Here is a 20,670-nt window from a genome sequence, read left to right on the forward strand (position 1 = left end):
TTTTTGTTGCCCAAATCAGCATCGACAAGGATTCATACATTGCTGATGCTGCTGGCGAAGCTTCACAAGTTCTTCACATGAAACCAGTAGATTGGCATCATCAACATCCAACATACACAGAGTAGACAGGAGAAGCTGTAGTGAAATGACAATATGAAACAGAAACAAATGGCAATATTAAATAAATAAAGACATGAACATAACATCATCTTACACTAAAAACACTTGATCGTTATTTTATAGGCTAAAGGCGATCTCCCACCTCAACATGAAAAGATGCCGAATGACCATATGGTCTAATGTTAGCAAAGGCACATATTTTGATGTTAAAGTGGTTTCAGGTGTGATCACCATTTTATTTGAAACTGAAAATGTGGAAACAGCTCTATTAGAACGTATAAGAGTCAAACTATTGTTTCAACCATGTACTTGAGTGGTGTGATTCATACATATTAGTAATCAGTAAAGTGCAATGCATTGATTTAGTAGCAATGACTTTGCAGAATTCTCCTCACTACATAATGCAATGCTTTTCTGTGCTGCGCTTAGCTGTGCACACATATACACTGCATACTGAAGGAGATGCTTGTTTCTTCACAGACACACATAATCTTTGGTAATAATGTATACCTCACTGACTGGCAAAGGAAAACGCCCATGGGACATGTTTTGCCTGTACAGCATAACACTAAGGCACTTGTGAAAATGACTTTCTAGTGTCACATGGCATGGTGGCAAAATAAAATGTTAGTCCAAATAGTGCTGTTGAGATGATGAGGGTGTCAGTAGAATAATTTGTCAGTCTTTCTACGTCACTCTTTGTCACAAATACACACACACACACACATGCACACACACTCCCAAGAGTCTAACACCACAGTGCCATTGGTTGCGGGAGTGCAGTCAGCGAGTTCAGACCTCTAATGAAGCATTTGCTGAGGTGACAGTTTCAGCAAAACAACTGCAGTGGCATTTTAACATATTAAAATAAATGAGCTAGAAGAAGTAGAAGAATGTGTAGTGTTCAAATCTTAATTCCATGATAGAGTAGTTAACGCTGCTGCCTCCCAGCTGGATGCTGATAAGAGATGTTAGAGAGGGATGTAAAATACAGCTTTAGCCACGATAAGACATTTTTGTACACAGTCTTGGTGGAGAAATTACAAAGAACGACAAAACACTGCTACAAGGTCTGGTCATATTACAGGTTGAATGCCAATCAGCATCATTTGATAAAAAGAGCCAACAATCAGCACTTTTAAAAGTAACATGAGACAACTAATAGTGCTCCAAACAGGTGAAAACACAGTCTGTCTAAACTGCAGATGCATGATTAAAAAAAGCTAAATAATTTAAAAACAAGACAAATCTACAGACATGCAAGCTGCTTTGTGAGGCTGTTCTTGGGCACAACGGTGCTTTAGGCTAAATGTTAACGAAAGCATGCTAACAAGCTCATGCTCTCTTAGTGTTTAGTAGGTACAATGTCTACCATATACGTTTAGTGTGTTAATATGCTAAAATGTCAGAAGATAGTGAAAAAAATCCCCAGAATTCAAGCTGACATTATAAATTGCTTGTTTTGTCAGACCAGAGGCCTAAAACCCATATTTATTCACTTTATTATCATAGAAAACTAAAGAAGACTAAGAGTCTACAGCCATAGGCCTGCTAGCAGCTCAGTGAGGCTGCAGCAGCAGGGCTTTGAGCTAAATGCTCACATCAGCATGCTAACCTGCTTACAATAGCAATGCCAACATGCTGATGTTTAGTATAATGTTTACCATATTAGTTTAGCTTATTAGCTTGCTAACATTTGCTAATTAGCACTAAATACAAAGCACAGCTGAGGCTGATGGGAATGTAATTAGTTGGTAGTTGCTGGTATTGGATCATAAACCAAATAAAGGTTAAACAGAAGTTTTGACTTGATGGTAGTACTAGATTAAAGGTCAGGACATAAAGACTTGTTCAAATGATCCTCTGGGCACCATGGACATCTGTACCAAATTTCATGACATTAATGTTTGAGATATTTCAATAAAAAACTCAACCTCATGGTGGCGCTCGAGGAAAAACAGGATTATCAAAGTCAGTAGGACCAACCAATATATGGACATGACCATCCCTAGAGCCATGGCTAATAACCCCCCAGAAATGTAATACATAAAGTGGAACAGTCTTGAAAATAATAACCACACCAAATACCTACACAAATTTTTTCACGTTTAAGCTAACCAGCAGGGATATGATGTACAGTAAGTAAGGGGCTGATTAACTACCTGACAAGCAGTCTCATATGACCCACCTTTATAACAGTGTTTGTCTACCCCCTGTGGTTTTCTGAGCACTCATGGAAACACATTTTTCAGTCAGTTAACAATTTTAGTTAACAAGAACCTGTCTCTCTCCTCACCCCTCTGGGCTTTCCAATATGGAAGGAGTACAGGGAAATAACATGTTCTTTCAAGCATTAACTTATGAGTTACAAAGTAACCTGTAGGGAGAGTTGCCATAGAAACCTAGCTCATTATAATGAGAAAGACAAGTATGAAGGTAGGTAGGTACTCTTTTAACCACAAAAGTGTTTGTTGCATTAAGTACTTTGGCATCAGACAGAGATGCTTCAGGACAAACATTAAGATCGCCAGCAGGAGAGATGAAGAAGACCACCAGGTTTGTTTAGGCACAGCTGGAAGAAATGGAGCAAGTTAGAGAGTCAGTTTCAAAGGTGAAGTTATTCTGTAACGAACAGAACTTTTTTATAGGAGAGGCCAAAAATCCGCACGGAATCAACAACTACATGGGAAAAGTCAATAAAACCAATGGACCTACAGTGACAGAACCGTGACTGATGAGAAGACATTGAAAAGGAGACATTAATCAAGAAAGTACATTAATTTTGAAACTTTTCATATCTCACTTGTATTAGATTAGAAATTAGTATTTCAGTTTGTCAGCCTTCGGACGGGGAGTGGGACAATGGGATCCACGGGCTCCAGGCCCAGGCTGCATAAAGTAGCTCCATGTAATAGCCTGCAAGAAGAGGGGGCACAGCCCGAACCACAGTGGACCCTCCCTGCTCTGCCGGTCACTCTGGAGCACCCACCAGGATCTGTGGGACAGAGGAAGACAACATTACCACCACTGAAACAGGAAATAACTCTGTGCACACTCTCAGGTTAGTAAGTCTCCTGTGTCTAATTTTTCACTCTCACTCAGGCTATTAATATTGTTTAACAGAGCACTCTGTGTTGTGATACTGATTTCGATATGAGATAACGGTGTTTGCATGTGTGTGCTGTAAGAACCAGGCTTTGCAGGAAACCTTCCACCAAAGCAAAGCAACAATTCCAGCATCATTCACTCCCATCCACCCCGAAGATCCCAGGTTAGCACGGCAAAATCAGCTGCCTGATACAGGTTCATTAACTCTAACAGGCCTGTTGCGTGATTCATCCAAGAAGTTTCTCATCTGTTCAATCCTGAGCTGGGACTCAAGGCAGACATAATTTAGCATTATTGTTTCTGACTGGTTGTGATTTTTACCCAGACATCCCATCATTATCTCTCCTCAGGCACTGCAACCACTGGCTCTTCAAATTGGTCACACAAGCACTGCCAATCAAATTGCCATGGTAATGGAACAAAAAAGAAAAATATCGCTGCTGACCGTCCCAGTGTCACTACCCTCATGCCATCTCAACGCCCAATAAGGAATTTTGATGTTTGTTGTAGGGCAGGAACCACAGAGATGGGGGTGTCCACCAGCTTTCTACAACCGCCCAGACAGGACCCTCTGGCACCGGCAGAATGACTCAGGTAAAGCATCTTGACAAAGTGTGGAGCTGAAGTGCATCTTTAACATCAATAATTCAGATCATACATTTTTATATTGAGGGAAAATTGAAGTGTGCAGCAGTGCTTACGAGAGATGGGGGGTGGGGGTGGGGGTGGGGGTTGGGCTGTGAGAGTGAGCCCTTCCTGTCCCAGTGGATCTGATTAAAGTGTCGGTGGAGGGGAAAGTAGGGTGGTCTATAGCTGTGACTGGCCCTCAATAGGATCTATTTTCAGGGTACAAAAAAGCCCCCACTATTAGATACACACTCGTGGACACAAAGAAATGTGTAGTCTTGACAGTCACATGATTCTTCTTATAGAGGGGTTTGCTTTAAATCCATGTCTGTCCACAGGAAATATGTTTACTAAACTACAAATCTCATAAATCCCATAAAATATGCATTGTAATATGTGTGTAAATGTGTCTTGCAGTTACAGTTAAGTGTACTTAAGTAAAAGTACCATTACAACAACATAGAAAATACTCTTTTAGTCCTGCATTCCAAGTTTAAGTAAGTATAAAGCTGAAAAATGGCCTCAGTGAACGATATATTATCATCTATGACATTAGTGGGTTGTTAATATTGAAACTAATTATAACTATTTTATATATATGTTATATGAATTTGTTTAAATTGTTGAAACAATACATTGTATTTTGTAAATGTGTTGTGTTTTTTAAAATAACATTTATATCTGAAAATTAACTAAATGTAGTGGAACAGTACAAGCAGTATACAGTAGCATAAAATGAAAACACTCAAGTAGAGTACAGAGCTGGAGTAAATGTACTTAGGTACTTTCCACCACTGGTTTCTTATGGCTCTGTGGCCTTTCTAGGGGGGGTTCCTGGAGGCCCAGACAGCTCTCACTCAGCAGGCTCATCGGCATAGACGAGCTCACCTCCGACAAGCTAGAGAGCAAAGAAGACATAAGGCTGTCTACACAGTTAATGGTACAACTGAAAATTATTATTCCAACAAGCAAAGTTGATACAAAATCTATCTGAATGTGGTCTACTAATTGACCCCAAAATCATTTGGTCCTTTAGTTGGATGTCCAAATACAGAAGGGATCCAGAGGCTGAAACTTGTGAGAAGGCCCACAGAGAGGGACATCTTCTGGGATGAGACCACGGGAGAAAGTCTGGACCCCAGCTGCCTTCTGGACCCAAAATCTCTGCCTCACCTGTGTGAAGAGAGACAGTGTAACCAGCCACACAAACAGCTCTTGTGCAGAGGAGAAGATGGGATCCAGAGAGATCGAGGTCAAGATCCCAGAACCAGAAAGGAAAGAACTCCACAGATTAGACACAGGGAACTGTCTTTAGACAAAAAATTATCATGGACAACTAAGGGGAAATTGTGAGAGTAGAGGACAGGGGTAAAGCTCAGAGGGATAGTGGGATGTGGCCTGAGTCTGCCAGGAGCTGTCAGACAGGGAGGATGAGAGGTGCAAGAGGGAACTGGGACTATAAAGTGGACTAAGAACACTTACTCAACCAACTTGCATATAAACAGAACTCTTGATGTTCCAGTGATATTCCCTGCATAGCTGAGTTTATAGTGCCCTCTATGGGTAAAAGTGATGTACAAAAGTGAGAAAACTTGATGATGAGGCAGTGAGTCTGAGGCTTATTCAGCCTTCCATCAATATTGATAGCAAAACATCCAAAAACTCATTTTATATTTAGTTCAGAGAGTTGGGATTCAAATCAGCCAGCTTTGAAGCTTCTGGTCTATCACTGGGCATTTGGTATAAAGGGTTGAATCCTTCAGTATCCAAAGATATCCCCTTATTAGAAAAGATCTGTGGCTTTTGAAAAAATAATTAGACTGAAAACAGGAGATTGCTAATTGCACCATCATTATTCAAGTGGTCTCCCTGAGGCCAGCTCTTAGCGGGTTTAGAGAGGCTGAGAGGAACTGGACTCCTACCAGACACCTGAGGCCACAGTGGCTGACAAAAGCCTGGTCCTCAGGCACGGTGCGTTAGATGAACATTGCTAGGATCATGTCACACAGCAGGGGGCTGGACAGGAATTAAATCAGCAACGATTATATGGCAGTGGTGGAGTAGAAGCATTTCAACAGAAGAAAAGAGCATTAAGCTGTATCAAAGAAAGCCAAACCGTCTAGCATGAACTTTATTGTACTCTACCACTGGGTGTCATTATTGGGCTGAAGGACACAGTGAGGTTAACTCCCACAGCTAAGTAGATAACAGTTGCAGTGTTAGTAATAGTGTAGTAAATGTTTTGGTATGTCAAAGATTGTATCTGAAAGATCATTTTGAGCATTTAATGCTATGCAACGTCATGATATACTAACATGATTTATGACAATCAACATTACTGCTTCACTTTCACAAAAGTATTTTGGCAGATGTGAGTTTTATTTAGATGATTACTGTACAAAAGTGTTAATCCCTTTCCTGTATGTGTATACAAGAGTAAACAATGAAAAATAATTGATTAATGATTCTGAAAAACACTGTAGAATTAAAGGCCCAAAGGTATGAGCTGAAGGCACTGGAGCAGGGCAAAACATTAAAACGAGTCCATCTACTTAGCAAGCCATTCAATCAACAAAGCAAAGTCTGCCAGTGAGAGGCCACTGACTGCAGACTTCAGGAGCCAGACTGACCACATATTGGGATACTGAGGAGATTTAGAGTGGCCCAAGTCTTCAAAAAAAACATCTCCTTTTCCAGTTCACTAGCCACACACACTGGGCCTTAAAGCCAAATCATCGTGGAGGGGGAGAGCCGAGAGGTCTCGGTGTCTGCCACTCCGCACTGCTACATAAAAAGAAGGTGAAGGATGCCGTGTGAGCAATTGGTTCCAATTGACAGAGGATTGGTCATGGTCAGCCTTCTGAGTGGAAATCCACGTGAGAATGTAGCATTTGGACCAGCAAGGGGCACAAGAGGCCAACAGCAGACAATGAGGGCACTCAGAGGAGTCTGGCTGCTGTGGAATAGTGGGGTTCAATCTCTTCTGATTTAACCCTTCATTGGCTAGTTATTCTGTCAACTTAATACACTGAGGTGGAGCTTTCATAGCAGAAATGTACCAGAGTCAGTATGAAACTCGACACAGTTCAGGTAAAATAATATTAAACAGTGAGAAACGTCTCCTTTGTAAATCATTTCTTTATAATGAAGTATTGATTATAAAAGGAGGTCTACCTTGACATGTGTGTTACAACAATAAAGATCTAAATCATATACGTAAAGTTCTACATTAATTGAGTTAAAGCTCCTACACAACCTCATGAGGCGACCCTACCATTTCCATCCTTGTGACTTTTTCACCAATTAGGCTGGTCCTGCTCGCTGAATGGGACCGGCTGCTTTAAAGTCTCAAAGGGCCAGAGGGTCAGCGCTCAATCACAGTCTGGTTGGAGAGGTTGTGTGTTTGAACTAGCCACTAGTTGACAGGGCGGCGATGGGGTCAAAAGGGGTGGGGGAGTGATTGGTGGAGAGGGGGGAAAGGACTCCTGCCAGCTTTAAAAGAGGAGCCTTTTATAGCCAAGACACTGGCCAGAGCAGCCTGGCCTTTCACAGCCCAGCCGCCCCTCTCCTCCAGGCCCACAACAGCTGATGACAAGGCCCCAGCTGCTAATTATCCGGCTGATGGAGAGTCACTGAAGTGGGACTGTCAGAGCGAGGGGTGGCCCTTGTGTCTGCAATGGGATAAATCAGAGGGATGGTGAAGGTTGGGGGATAAAAGAAGTTGGACTACAGGGGCAGGTATTTTTTTTTTTCGAAGTATCCATCCATCCACAAACTCAATATTTCTGCCAGTCAAAGTTTGCACATTCTGAACTATGCTGAATGAAAGCAAGATGATTCCGTCTTTTACATGTAAATGTTTGACAACATGTAAAATGTAGAAATTATTTTATCTGCTATTTACATTTTCTATCATTTGTGAGCTCCTCAGTAACAACAGGATAGTAACAAATACATTACGGGGTCACACATCTGGACTGGATCACTGTATACCCTTGACAGAGTCTTTAGTCCTGTTACAGTACAGTGAACTGTGCACCTTTCCAGCTAGCAGTTCTTAATGTATCCATGCTATAGCATCATCTGGCCGGAGGATATCGGAGCAGCTCCTGTTGAATTCCATATGAAGTATTCTTTGGATAGAAGTTCTCGGGCTGAAAATAAGGCAGACAGACCATTTTTAAGTTTCAGAAAACGAGTATGCAGAAAACATTTTGATACACACAACTATTGCAAGCTTACATGTTACAATCCGTGGTTTGGCAGAGGAATAAACCTGCACTGAATGCTGGTCCACACAGCACCCAGAGAGCGTCATGTCAGGCACTTTGAAATACAACTGTGAAGATAACGGTGGAAGTGTTAATCACTTTACAACTTAATGATTATATATTAATAGATCCCTTACCTCATTAAACATTAGCTGTTGACATAATTCTGCCATGTTTTGAATGTAACAGATTATCACCACACATATTGGCTTACTTTGATATAGGCTGTGAGTTCTGTGCAGAGGGGGTCAGAGGGTCCTGGTGTTGGCCCAGAAAAGCTGATCTTGCCTTCCAGTGTGACCTCACGAGATTTAGGGAACTTTTGTCCTAAATATCAGTGAGGGGAAAAAACTACTCATTAGTTTCTTTTTCAAATACACAGGTGCAGTAAAAGTGATTTCTTTGATGCTCCGCAGCACAGTGCCTACCCAGGCCCCAGACCAGCAGGTTCTTCTCCTTTGAAACATCCAGTTGTCCGGAGCTCACCTTCATATCCGCAACACCCATCTGATCCCTGCACAAGACGCAGTGCACACATGCAGATGTTAGTGCAAACATGTTAATTAAATTGGTTGGGTTAAAGAGAGTTATCAACACGGAGGCAACTGGTGAAAACATATTTGACACAGGAAAAATGTTTATCTAGAGTTTTCTCCTCTCTGTTCCACAAGAAAACCCAGAGGGACAATGTAAGAATGTAAGACTTGTAGTTTAGGCTATTAAGTTTACTTATGCTACTGGGTTTACTACTTGGTTGTTGGAGGACTCATTTATTCAGGTAAGGCCAGTTATTTGGAGCACTAATGAGACCAGTGCAGGTGATTTGCAAAGAAAACTATGCACTTTAAATAAGGATACAGGCTCTGTTCCATATAACAAAGACTCGTGTGAGAGACCATAAAACAGGTATAAATGAAGGAAGAAAATGTTTTGTAATTTGTTTGCTTATGTTTAGTAATTCAACAGTTTTTAAAAACTACAAACTAAACTGGAAGGTGCTCGATCTAAAAGATTACATCTTCTTGTGCTGCTTACCTGTTAAAGAACGGCAGGTGGGCTTCACAGTACTCGAAGCTGTTCTTCACACTCTCATGAAGTTTGAGGGTTACTGACACGCGCAGCTGGTTCTCTTCTTCCTTCAGCTGATACGAGCCGAGTATAGGGGGAACGGGGACCTAATGAAGAATAGTGGGTATCACTTGAGACATCAACACTAATGTGTGGGATTAGAAGTATGTTAGTATGTATGTTTTATACCTGAGATGTATAGCTGCATAGTCTGAAAGGCTCCAGAGGAGGAGAGAAGGGGAACTTATATGGCCCAGAGAAAGCTGAGCCATCCCAGTTATCCACGCTGCTGGCAGTCAGGATACTAGAGTCCAGTGAGGTGACACAAGGATGGACCAGGATGTCCTGTAGTGGAGAACCATTTGGTGGCAGTGTGAGAGTCACCGTCACATTTGGGAGCACCCCTTCCACTTCACACTGTTGACAGAGGGACAAAAAAGTAGAATAAAGGCAAAGAATGGAAAAAGGCAAAAAAAAAAAAGTTATAACTTTACTTGCTTTCCTTTACAGTGTTCACTTACTTTGCATGTCACAGTGCCAAAAACATCCCATAGGTCCTGTCTGCTCCGGTTACCATACTGCATGGAGCGCACTGTTTCTATCAGTGCTACGTTCACCACAGCTCGACCGCGGTGGAGCCCCGTCTTCCAGGCTGGCTGCTTCTGGTTCCCAGCAGGAGTGGGTGCTGTGGGTGTAGCAGGTGCCCCCTGGAGTGGCACATCTAGAGGCGTGCCAAGTGGACAAACCTGCAGGAGTACAGAGGGCAGCATCGCCAGGCGAGAGGCCAGCCCCTCGCTATCAGGCTTACCCCCAGAGCCGAGGAGAAAAGTCTGCAGACCTGCCAGGAGTGTGAAGCCCTGGGATACAGACAGCAGGCTGGCAAGGGGGGGGCGTGGTTCAGCAGGGGCATCCACTAAAGGCAGGCAAGCAAGGATAAGAGGCCCTAGTGAGATGGCCAAAACTGGCCAAAGTACTCCCTTTCCAGCACCGTCCAGACGCAGCTCCAGGGCTGGTGATCGCTGACGATGAAGGCAATCATCTCTGAGAGCTACATAGGACTTGTCTGAGTCTGAAAGCCCCAGCTCAGTGAGCAGGAGCTGCAGCACAGTGTTTTCTTCTGGGACTGCTATATATGAGGAACCTGCCAGGCTCTTTGCACGGTGCTCCACAGTAGCAAACCTCCTGTGGGGGGAGACACGAGACATTACAAAACACTGTTGGTTGCTACGGTCTCCTGCACTATTGTAAACAGGAAGTGGAATATGAGAGCCATTACAACTCAGATACAGACCTTGAAAAGCGTATTGACACATTTTCTCCCTTCTCGTGAGAAATAATCCACAAAGCACGAACACTCATTTGTCCGGATGCACCGAAGTCCTCAATTTACAGACTATTCTGTGACTTCAATATTAATATTCGCATCTTATTGTGCAGTTGTTCAAATCAAGTACTCCTCACTGTATGAATTCGACAAACGCAGCGACTCACTTCCTGCTGTTGTTTCACGTGACAACAACCACCAATCAGCCGACATACGCGCTTGCGCACTTGCCAGCAGCTATCCCCACCCTTCTCCACCCATACAGGAAGCTGGATTGCTAACCAGCTAGCTGTCAACAAAGGGCAAAACTGTACGAAATCAGCAAATCCATGTGGAAGTCGGCGGCATTGCCGACTCTGAGCTCCTTCCTCTAAATTGCGTTTACTAAGCCGCCAGCTGAATATTGAACATGGCGACAACTGCTCAGCTGTTCGAGGTAAAATGACTGCTGCACCGGAGATCTGTGTTAGCTAGCTGTCAGGCTAGCTAGGTTGCTAATTATCATTAACGGTAGTTTAACGGTAATGTCCTCATTCACACTGAGTGTGTAATAGACAATAAATAATGACTCACACAGCTTGGAAGATGTTTGTTTTTTGCCATAAGAAAGAAAGAAAAGGGAACAAATATAGTTTAGCTGTGTTATTTGGTGAAACGTTAATGTTGTTGACTTTTAACAACGTGCAGTGAAATCAACACAAGTGCCGTAAGACGTATGCTAAGTATGTTCTTGTAACGTATATTATAGCCGGTGTTTTGCTGATGTTATTGTGTGAGCTACTCGTCAGTACACTCATGACTTCCCCTCCCCCTCAGGAGCCCTTTGATGCAGATGAGTATATTGAAAGGTTGGCGTGGAGGACACCTGGAGGAGGCTCCAAAGGAGGAGCTGAGGCATTTGACCCCAAAAGGTACAGTAGGCGCTTGTCATTCACATTTACTGTACGTTACACCTTCCCCTGAACGCGAGTCAGTAACTCAGCAGAATATCATCTTACTCCAGGCTTAAACCTTGACTTTGGAGACAATATCGTTGCCAATGTGTCACCTGGTTCATAAATATGTATTTGCTGTCATGTTCATTTATAATCAACGCACCAATGTTGCAAAGCATTTTTTCACAATCAAAATATACATCAGAGAGATAATAAGGTATATCAAATATTGCATTAATTGAGCTTAATTTTCTTGCACCAACATTTAGCTTTTTTACTAATATGAAAGTGACAAGCTTTTTCAAGTGCTTGATTTGTTTTCTATTGCAAATCATATAGCTTTATAAATAAGCAATGCAACTTTTCCACTGTCTGCTGACAGTGTACCACAGCTGATCATCTCTAAAACGCATTCTCTTGGTATGACTTGATACTGTCTTCCTGGCCTATTCCACAATGTAATTTACACCTCATCCTTCAAAATGTTAACCGAAGTTGATTAGATCTTGGCATTAAGATATTCTTCCTCTATCAGGTCATGCTAATAAACCAGAAAGTATCTGTCTTAAATACCGTACTTCTTGGCAACTTTTAAAGGGGTTAATAGCAAAGATGTGGTTTCAGGTTTCCAAACATAATATTTGAAAATAATTAATTGCATTTTATGTTGAAAGTCTTTTAATATAAATCAGGATTTCTTTACTTATATCTGTCAGTATCAACTTTAAATACTGAAACTGAGTTAGTCCTCCTGAACTTACTAAAGCTCATATTGGTCTCTTCTATGCTAATTTACTGTTTTTGATGGTTGGGTTGGAGAAAAACAGGACATATCTATGCTTAAGATTTCTTTTCATGGTATTTTCACTGCTTGTTGTTATGTTTACACTCGGGGACCAAGTTATTTCTCGTAAGCAAAAATGCCATAACAGTTTAACTATACTGTGGATCCATCCTGCCTTATCTACTTCCTCCACAAAACTGTTGCCACCACCTCCTCGGAAGCTCTTAGCGAGGAGTCAGAGACAACATATCTGTGGAGGCCACCATACTGTGAGTCACCAGCCAGGGAATGAGTGTCTATTGGGAAGGGATGGGAGATGTCTTTAAGCTGTAGCCAGTGCTGAGGGAATTAGTCAAGAGATTATACACTCATCATTTCGGGATGTTTCCTACTCTGTGAAATGTGGTGCTGACTTAGAACATTTGCTCTGTAGTCCTGATGGCACTTAAAATGCAGCTGACGAAGTTGCTAGTTTTCAGAGCTTCTTAAGTCTGGGGACCCAGGAATTAAGCATCCGGCACTATTCTGTAACTAACTATAACTATAACTGTAAGGTCAGTGGGACAGATTTAACCTTGTGGTACCCAATTACTCCTCCAGAGTAAGAGCGTTTTTTGTGTTTTACCTGTTTGTTGGGGATCTACTGTATGCTGATGTACATTCTTTCTTTCCTCTGTGATAGGCTGTTGGATGAATTTGAGAACCACATAGAAGAGCTGAAGCAATTGGATGAGAAGATCCAGCGGCGGGTGGAGAAGCTTGAGCATCAGTGTCATCGTGAGGCCAAGGAATTTGCCCACAAAGTGCAAGACTTGCAGAGAAGCAACCAGGTGTGTTGTATGGTCACGCAGAGAATGACACCCACCTGAATGTCTTTGAGCTTTAAGGTTTTTTTTTTATTCGTCACTTTACAGTGGGACTATCTTTTCTTTACATTCCCTCTGTTCTTTGTCAATTCAGGTGGCCTTTCAGCATTTCCAGGAGCTCGATGAGCATATCAGCTATGTGGCAACCAAGGTTTGTCACCTTGGCGACCAGCTAGAGGGGGTGAACACGCCTCGGCAGAGGGCTGTAGAAGCTCAGCGTCTGATGACCTATTTCAATGAGTTCTTGGATGGAGACCTACGCAGTGACGTCTTCAATAACCCAGAAAAGGTGAGTATGCTGCGTATGTTACGTCCATTCACTTCAATGGAGGTGTGTGTGTGCGTGTGTGTGTGTGTGTGTGACCGTTGACAAGGACCCCCTGCTGTGATGCTGCTGGAGGTGAGAATGAACAGGATTATGAGGTAAACCATCCATATTAATTTGTCAAGTTTATCCCTTTAGTCGGATCCCTCTGCTAATTTGGATTAATAAACTGTCATTTGCTGTCTGACAATAGCTGGCTGATTGACTAGCATGGATGTCAACATGCTCATGTCAACCCTAATTGCATTTACAGAAGGTTGTCAGGGAGCGAGAATTTGGTTGGTCCTCAGCTTTGTGTCGCATTACAGCAGCAAAGAGCTTGTGGCATTATGGTACATGTAAGGGCGGTGATAACATGCATGCTATCCACGTGGTGGATGAGATGAGATGCTCACTTTTACTTAGTTCCTGCCTACACAGACGCCATGTTGATGTTAGACGAGTGACCCCTGAAAGTTTGATTTTGCAGTTTTGTAAGTGACAGTAGAGAGATTGGGATGCTTTAGATTAATTCCTGTTAGTAGCAACATCATTAGTGGATGCAGAGCAGCAAGTCTGGGGGTCAATCCCAGAGACGAGAGCTGGAGATGGAGCTAGTTTTCAGGAGAGGCATGCAGAAATATCTGGCCAGATTCCTTTTCCTGAGCATACCTCCAGACGAAGGGGAAAGAGGAAAGCTGCAAGTGAATAGCTGAAGGGGGATGGCTTTGCTAATCCTTCTGAAAGGGAGGGCTGGGCCGCCAGCGTGGAGACAAGTGCTGCTAAACCCTGACTGCAGGGAGACGGCTACATTACTTACATGGGATTTAGCTAATCTTAGCTGGGGGACAGATACTTAGAAAACCTTCGCCGAGCAGAAAGGCTGGATCCTCCTCACGGGAGCAGAGTAATGATGTTAGCTGAGGCAGGCATCTGCGGGAACAGAGGAGTTGCGGACGGCGGGCCTTTCGTAGGTCTGGGGCTTTTTCAGCCAGTGTGTATGTCAGGAGGGGCGGGGGGAGGGGGGTTCTCGACAGGGCCCCCTTTTTTTAGACAGATATCCCTGGCCGGACAGATTATTGAAGGCGATTTAGACTCCTGTGGGATTACAGCCCATTCAGAAAAGGCATGCCAATAAAGAGTTGGATGTGCTGCTAAGTCAAGACTGCTGCTGTTGCTGCTGCCGATGCCCAGGTGAGCGCAGCCTGTCTGTTATCAGCTCCCTGTTCAACATGGGGAGGTGGAGGAGGGCTGCTCTAAAATGATGATCCCCCAAGTGGAGACACTGCCGGCGGCCTGCCAGCTTTCTGTCTGGATGTCCACCTCTCATGGTCCTGTCGTACTCTCTCTCTCTTTTTTCCTCACCTGATTCTCTCTCTCTCTCTCTCTCTCACACTCACCCTTTCTCTCTCTCTCTCCTTCAGATTAAGGAGGCTGCTGATATAATTCAGAAGCTGCATCTCATTGCCCAGGAGCTGCCATTCGACAGGTGAGTCAGGCATCCTGGAGGCAGCTTTAGACAAGAGCATTGTTAAACAAGGGGAAGATGGTGTATTAGTGATGTAGACTATTCCTCTCAGAGTAAGCCCAACACAGGACAAATCAAGTATTAAAGCATTTTAATTCAGTATCATAATATGTTTCTAGAAATTAAACACACATTTACCTTTTTAAAATTTATAGTGGGATATATTTTGTAATAGTTTCCTTGAAGATTCATTTTCTTTTCCTCTGACAGATTTGCAGATGTCAAGGCAAAGATTGCAAGTAAGTTTGTGAAAAACTCATCATCTACTTGGTCTCTGCGTAACAGTCCCCATTACAAATACATAAGAAGTTAGCTACAAATGATAATATTATTGTATGTGTCTTTGTGTTTCTTCCCAGGTAAGTACCATGACCTGGAGCGGCAGTTAATCCAGGAGTTCACTGCTGCCCAGCGCAGGGGTGAGATTGGACGTATGCGGGAGGTGGCAGCGGTTCTATTACATTTCAAGGTGACCCGGAAGAATTCGATTTTCAGCCCACATTTAATATAAACTTTTGTCTTGCTTAATACATTATATGCTATTCTAACATGCAAGTTCAGTATCAGAAAAGTAACTCCTCCTCTTTTTGTTCAAGGGCTATGCACACTGTGTGGATGTCTACATCAAGCAGTGTCAGGAGGTGAGTGTAAAAAGTTCCCCTCATACATTTTTTTGTTCGCCATTATTGTCCACAGACTCCTGGTTAACCCTTTGTTTGTCTCCCTAGGGGGCCTACCTGAGGAATGATGTGTTTGAGGACACCGCTGTCCTCTGCCAGAGGGTCAACAAGCAGGTGGGCGAGGTCTTCAGCAGCCCAGAGACGGTTATGGCCAAACTCATCCAGAACATCTTTGAAAACAAATTACAGGTATTTCTACTTCTTCTCAAGTGTCTAGTTTTATTTAGACATGTCTTATTTCTTATGTCATATTTGACACCTTTGTGTCTGCAGGCCCACGTCAGGGAAAAACTGGATGAGACTCGACACTCTGATGTAGAACAGTACCTCAAGAACCTCTATGACCTTTACACCAGGTATTTCACTTGTTCACATATTTTGTGACTCACTTCCTGTCTAGTATAGTAACCATTTATGCTTACATTTTTACACACTTCTTACGTGTTTAGGACCACAGTATTGGCCACCAAGCTGACAGAGTTCAACCTGGGCTCAGACAAGCACACTTTCCTGTCCAAGCTCATAAAGAGCATCTTCTCCTCATACCTGGAAAGCTACATTGACATGGAGAGGGAATACCTTCGCACTCGTGGTGCCATGATTCTGCAGCGCTACTATGACTCCAAGAATCACCAGAAACGCCCAATTGGCACTGGCAGGTTAGATTTGGCAGGAACTCACTGTTTTATTCCACATCAGGACGGGTTAGGATTAGATTAATTTAATGTGCTTTGCAAAAGGATAAGATGTAATGGTGTAACAACATAATCACCATCTGTGTCTTTCTACAGTATCCAAGAACTGAAGGAGCGGATCAGACAGCGCACCAACCTCCCCCTTGGCCCTATCATTGACACCCATGGGGAGACCTTTCTGTCCCCAGAGCTAGTGGTCAACCTGCTGCAGGAGACACGTCATGCCTTTGAAAGATGCCACAGGGTGAGGCCACTAAAAATACTTTTTTTCCATTTTGAGAAACGCGGTTTTAGAGAGAAAATCCGTCTGGGCTAAAAGAGTTAAATGTGTTCCCTTTCATTCTTTTTGGGGTGACACAGCTTTCAGATCCTTCAGACCTGCCTAAGAATGCCTTCTCAATCTTCCTGCTGCTGGTCGACCATCTCTGTGTGGAACACATCGACTACGCCCTAGAGATTGGCCTCTCAGGTACATTAAATTCAGCTCATTATAACCATAATCTGTACTTCCAAAGGCCGGGCTCAACCTACACCTCCTCCCTAGATGAGACAGTCCAGCATCAAAGGACTAAAACTAATTGTTCATTCAGGTAGTCCTTGTCAACTCATAAAGGAACGTCAGTGGTAAAAATATAGAACTTGTATTTGTCTCTGCAGGTTTTGCAGTGGCTTTTTCATTTGTCCATTTCATGTGATGTATTTACCAGTGGCTCATGACTACCTGAAGGCAAATATCTGGCAAATATGACATGGTCATGACATGATTTTTCCTCATTTTAATGAGTTAACAAGGACCACCTGAATGCATCATTGACTACAACTGACCAAAGAATACACAAATTGTGTCCTCTAAACCCAAGCAAAGTATAACTCCATTTCTTGGCTGCATGTGGGGGATCCTTTGGGGGATTGGACTTGAAGAAGCATCATGTGGTTTGAAACATGTGACGTCACCACAGTTGTTTTGCCTTTGACACCTGAAAGAAAACAATTCAACCATAGATATTTCATAAAATAATACACTGTAAGTACTGTTCATAGTGTTTTACTTTGTACTTTGTAGATACCACATGATGCTTGTTGCTATGGATACCATTCAGTGATTTAGCCAACACATTTTATGAAAATATCCAAGTTACCTTAATGCAAAGCAGGTTGTGCCTCAGTGGCATTTCTTTGCATTGTGTATGTGGCTGAATGGAGGAGGAAGCTTATCGTTTTCAGGCAGCTACAGTGGAACTAAATGTGTGTATTCATCTCTTAGTGCTTGATTCATAAGGTGTATTCTTCATGGAAGTAATGCAACTCTGGTGTCCCCATAGTTTGATCACTTTCTCCTCACTGTCTGATGCTAAAGCACAACGTTGCTGTTGTATTTCTGTGGTTTAAACCCATAGAGAGCAGGCAACAGTGGTTTTCTGTCCTATGTGAATCATATTGATTTATCCTTTCACCTACCTTTTGGTTTATTGTCTGGACTTATTCTCTCTCTGTTTGATCCACAGCGATTCCCTCATCAGATGCCAAGAATGCCAACCTGTATTTCCTGGATGTGGTGCAACAGGCGAACTCTATCTTCCACTTGTTTGACAAGCAGTTTAATGACCAGCTCATGCCTCTAATAAGGTCAGTTCTTGTTTAAAGGTTAAAATCATATTTATATATATATATATATATATATATATATATTATATATATTTGGTTGTTATATTGCTAGTGCCTCTCATCAACACATTAAATGAAAGGGAGAACTCTGATTTGACTTTTTTTAAAATCTATGTCTCAGCTCATCTCCAAAGTTGGCAGAGTGCCTGCACAAGAAGAAAGAGGTGATTGAGCAGATGGAAGTGAAACTGGACACAGGAATCGACAGGTCAGTATATACAACATTATAACAAAACACTTTATAAGCGGCTCTTACATGTGATGTGTTTCAAATGTGCAAACAAAAACCCATAATGGAACATAATGATAATAATGCATAAAACAATTTCTGATGTATTCCTCTTCTGCTGTACACAGAACAATAAACTGCATGGTGGGGCAAATGAAGCACATCTTGGCAACCGAGCAGAAGAAGACTGATTTCAGGCCTGAGGACGAGAACAACGTCATGATCCAGTACACTACAGTAAGAGACGCAAGGCTTCAGCTTCCACCACTGAGCTCACATGCAAAACAAAACAAATCAGTACATGCAAATCCTTTACACTTGCCTTTTTTTCCCCCATGTTTCCCTGTGTGTCTCCCCGCCCGGCAGGCCTGCTCCAAGGTATGTGCCTACGTCAGTCGGCAGGTGGAGCATGTGCGGAAGTCCATGGATGGGAAAAATGTGGACACAGTGCTGACAGAGTTGGGCGTTCGTTTCCACCGGCTCATCCACGAGCACCTACAACAGTACAGCTACAGCTCAATGGGAGGCATGCTGGCCATCTGCGACGTGGCTGAATACCGACGGTGCGCCAAGGACTTCAGGGTGAGCAGGGGGGGCATAGGTCCAGGATGCACTGGTCACAGGGCAAATATTACTCATTCAGTAAGAGACCAAAAGGTTATTATTTTTTGATTATATTATATAGAAATGTCTGCGAATTCTCATGTAAGACACCCTGGAACCTTCAAATGTGTGACATTTTTATTTGATAAGTTACTTTATTTTATATAAACATTTTTGTTGATATATTTTCTGTTGATCAACTAATCAATTAACTAACCAATCATATCACCAGTGTATACGTGTTTTTAGAGCATTGTGGCTATAGAGATATAAGAGACATATATAAATCTGTGTTTTTTCCATCTAGAGCGTTTGTCAGGACAGCCTTGCATGTATGCAGGGAATAACTGGGTGTATATAGTTTACAAGTAGTTATAAGTGTAAGAGTTTGCCTGCCTGTCTGTCCTCCAGGTCCCTCTGGTGCTGCAGCTTTTCGACACACTCCACGCCCTGTGTAACCTCCTGGTCGTTGCCCCTGACAACCTAAAGCAGGTCTGCTCAGGCGAGCAGCTCACCAATTTGGACCGAAACCTCCTGCACGCCTTCGTCCAGCTCAGAGTGGACTACCGTTCAGCCAGACTGGGCCGACACTTCAGTTAATGACTGATTCAACACCTCGCTGCCCTCCGTCCAGTAACCCTTGCTTTGATGAGATGATGCACCTTGGAGATACCCATCCCTGCTTCAGAGGACGCGTCGGCATCTGGCCCCAGCATACAGACTTTACTGGGATTGCTTTGTGCCGCTGCTCCTTGAATGTGGGAAATGTGCATTTTACCTTTTTTTTTTTCATTGTTTATTTCTCCAAGCTGAAGAAATTTAAATGTCTATTGACTTGTGATTTCATTTGTTTTTAAATACTAATCCACCACCAATCCACATGGCTAAGATGTCTGACTTATTCTAAGTAAATGGACAACATTTCTGTGCTTATGTAAGAAAAGAAACTTTTTTTGATTGTGCCAAATATATAAATTTTGCGGCTGCACTTGTGCAGAGGAATAGACCCAAAAGCTGCTATAAAGGGATACTGTCAACAACCACGCTGTAAAGTCAGACATCAGGCCGGCAGTAGCACCGTGTGTAGGGAACAGCTACCCTTTGTAATGAACTGTAGAGGACCAGGCAGAGGCAGCCCCACCAAGCATGAGATAGAGCTCTGTCTGGCTAAGAGAGACACATGACCACCTCTCTAACCCTTGACCTCTGACCACAAAAGTAGAGGTCAAGAGGCCATCACAGAGAAGTGTGATCTGAACTATAAACAGGTCTGAGAACCTCTCTGGAGGTTTGGGTGGTCCCCTCTTAGGCTCAGACGACTGGTGTGATGGGTCAGTGAGTATGTGTCACTGTAATTGCACAGATCAACACATGCTCATCCAGCGGTGCACACAGTCCAAAGACATTATTGGCTGCATCTGCAGCGTTTCTGGGTCAGGGGACACTGAAATGTTGACCTCCACTGATTACGGAAGCAAACTAGAGGGGACTTCTTCACACAAGGCTTATGTGAGGTTCTCAGTCACTGTCTTCTGCAAAAAAAGAAGGCAGATCATGTCCCCAATGCCTGAAACTGTCTCCTTCGCAAAGCTGCTCCCACTGTACTGCTGTTTACCTTAATTAGTGACTCATTAAAAAGATGTTGCATTTTATTACTGTCCCTTTTCTGAATATCCTTCATAAAAGGGCAGCCGTGAATAGAAAGATAGGCCAGTTCACTCTGCAAATGTCACTTTCAAAGTGAGATGAAACAGTCTTCCTTTCTATAGAAGTCATCAAGTATTCATGGGAATTCTTGCCACCAGAGTAAAGTTCTTTCTTAGACTTCAGGAAGTGAGCAGAGCCAGAGGGGATTAGATATCT

The 20,670-nt window shown here is 42.9% G+C and overlaps 2 protein-coding genes across 2 annotated transcripts; one reads left to right on the top strand and one right to left on the bottom strand.

Moving 5' to 3' along the window:
* Window positions 1-7,815: 7,815 nt before the first annotated feature.
* ap5m1 (adaptor related protein complex 5 subunit mu 1) lies at window positions 7,816-10,639 on the bottom strand. The gene is made up of 8 exons (XM_070920876.1): window positions 10,486-10,639; window positions 9,716-10,376; window positions 9,384-9,611; window positions 9,162-9,301; window positions 8,555-8,640; window positions 8,341-8,453; window positions 8,098-8,194; window positions 7,816-8,009 (listed from the first exon to the last, which is right to left on the bottom strand). Exons 1-8 carry the CDS (start codon window positions 10,551-10,553, stop codon window positions 7,927-7,929), a joined length of 1,476 nt encoding a protein of 491 aa, XP_070776977.1. The 5' UTR covers window positions 10,554-10,639; the 3' UTR covers window positions 7,816-7,926.
* A 199-nt stretch (window positions 10,640-10,838) lies between these two features.
* exoc5 (exocyst complex component 5) lies at window positions 10,839-20,459 on the top strand. Its single transcript, XM_070920247.1, has 18 exons — window positions 10,839-10,954; window positions 11,335-11,429; window positions 12,920-13,067; window positions 13,198-13,392; window positions 14,832-14,896; window positions 15,146-15,174; window positions 15,295-15,404; window positions 15,532-15,576; window positions 15,664-15,804; window positions 15,889-15,971; window positions 16,065-16,274; window positions 16,407-16,554; window positions 16,671-16,779; window positions 17,816-17,936; window positions 18,097-18,183; window positions 18,333-18,441; window positions 18,571-18,786; window positions 19,219-20,459. The coding sequence occupies exons 1-18, from the start codon at window positions 10,928-10,930 to the stop codon at window positions 19,405-19,407; spliced, it is 2,127 nt and encodes a 708-aa protein (XP_070776348.1). The 5' UTR covers window positions 10,839-10,927; the 3' UTR covers window positions 19,408-20,459.
* Window positions 20,460-20,670: the final 211 nt, after the last annotated feature.

Source organism: Enoplosus armatus, chromosome 15 (assembly GCF_043641665.1).
Source record: "Enoplosus armatus isolate fEnoArm2 chromosome 15, fEnoArm2.hap1, whole genome shotgun sequence".
NCBI lineage: Eukaryota > Metazoa > Chordata > Actinopteri > Centrarchiformes > Enoplosidae > Enoplosus > Enoplosus armatus.

Coding starts and splice junctions, on each gene's coding strand:
- ap5m1 (XM_070920876.1), bottom strand. CDS start 10,553: ATGAGTGTTCGTGCTTTGTGGATTATTTCTCACGAGAAGGGAGAAAAT. Junction 9,302..9,383: donor TATGCAGCTATACATCTCAG/GTATAAAACATA, acceptor ATTCTTCATTAG/GTCCCCGTTCCCCCTATACT. Junction 8,641..9,161: donor CACCTGCCGTTCTTTAACAG/GTAAGCAGCACA, acceptor CGTCTTGTGCAG/GGATCAGATGGGTGTTGCGG.
- exoc5 (XM_070920247.1), top strand. CDS start 10,928: ATGGCGACAACTGCTCAGCTGTTCGAG. Junction 15,405..15,531: donor CGGTTCTATTACATTTCAAG/GTGACCCGGAAG, acceptor TTTTTGTTCAAG/GGCTATGCACACTGTGTGGA. Junction 17,937..18,096: donor CAGCTCATGCCTCTAATAAG/GTCAGTTCTTGT, acceptor TCTATGTCTCAG/CTCATCTCCAAAGTTGGCAG.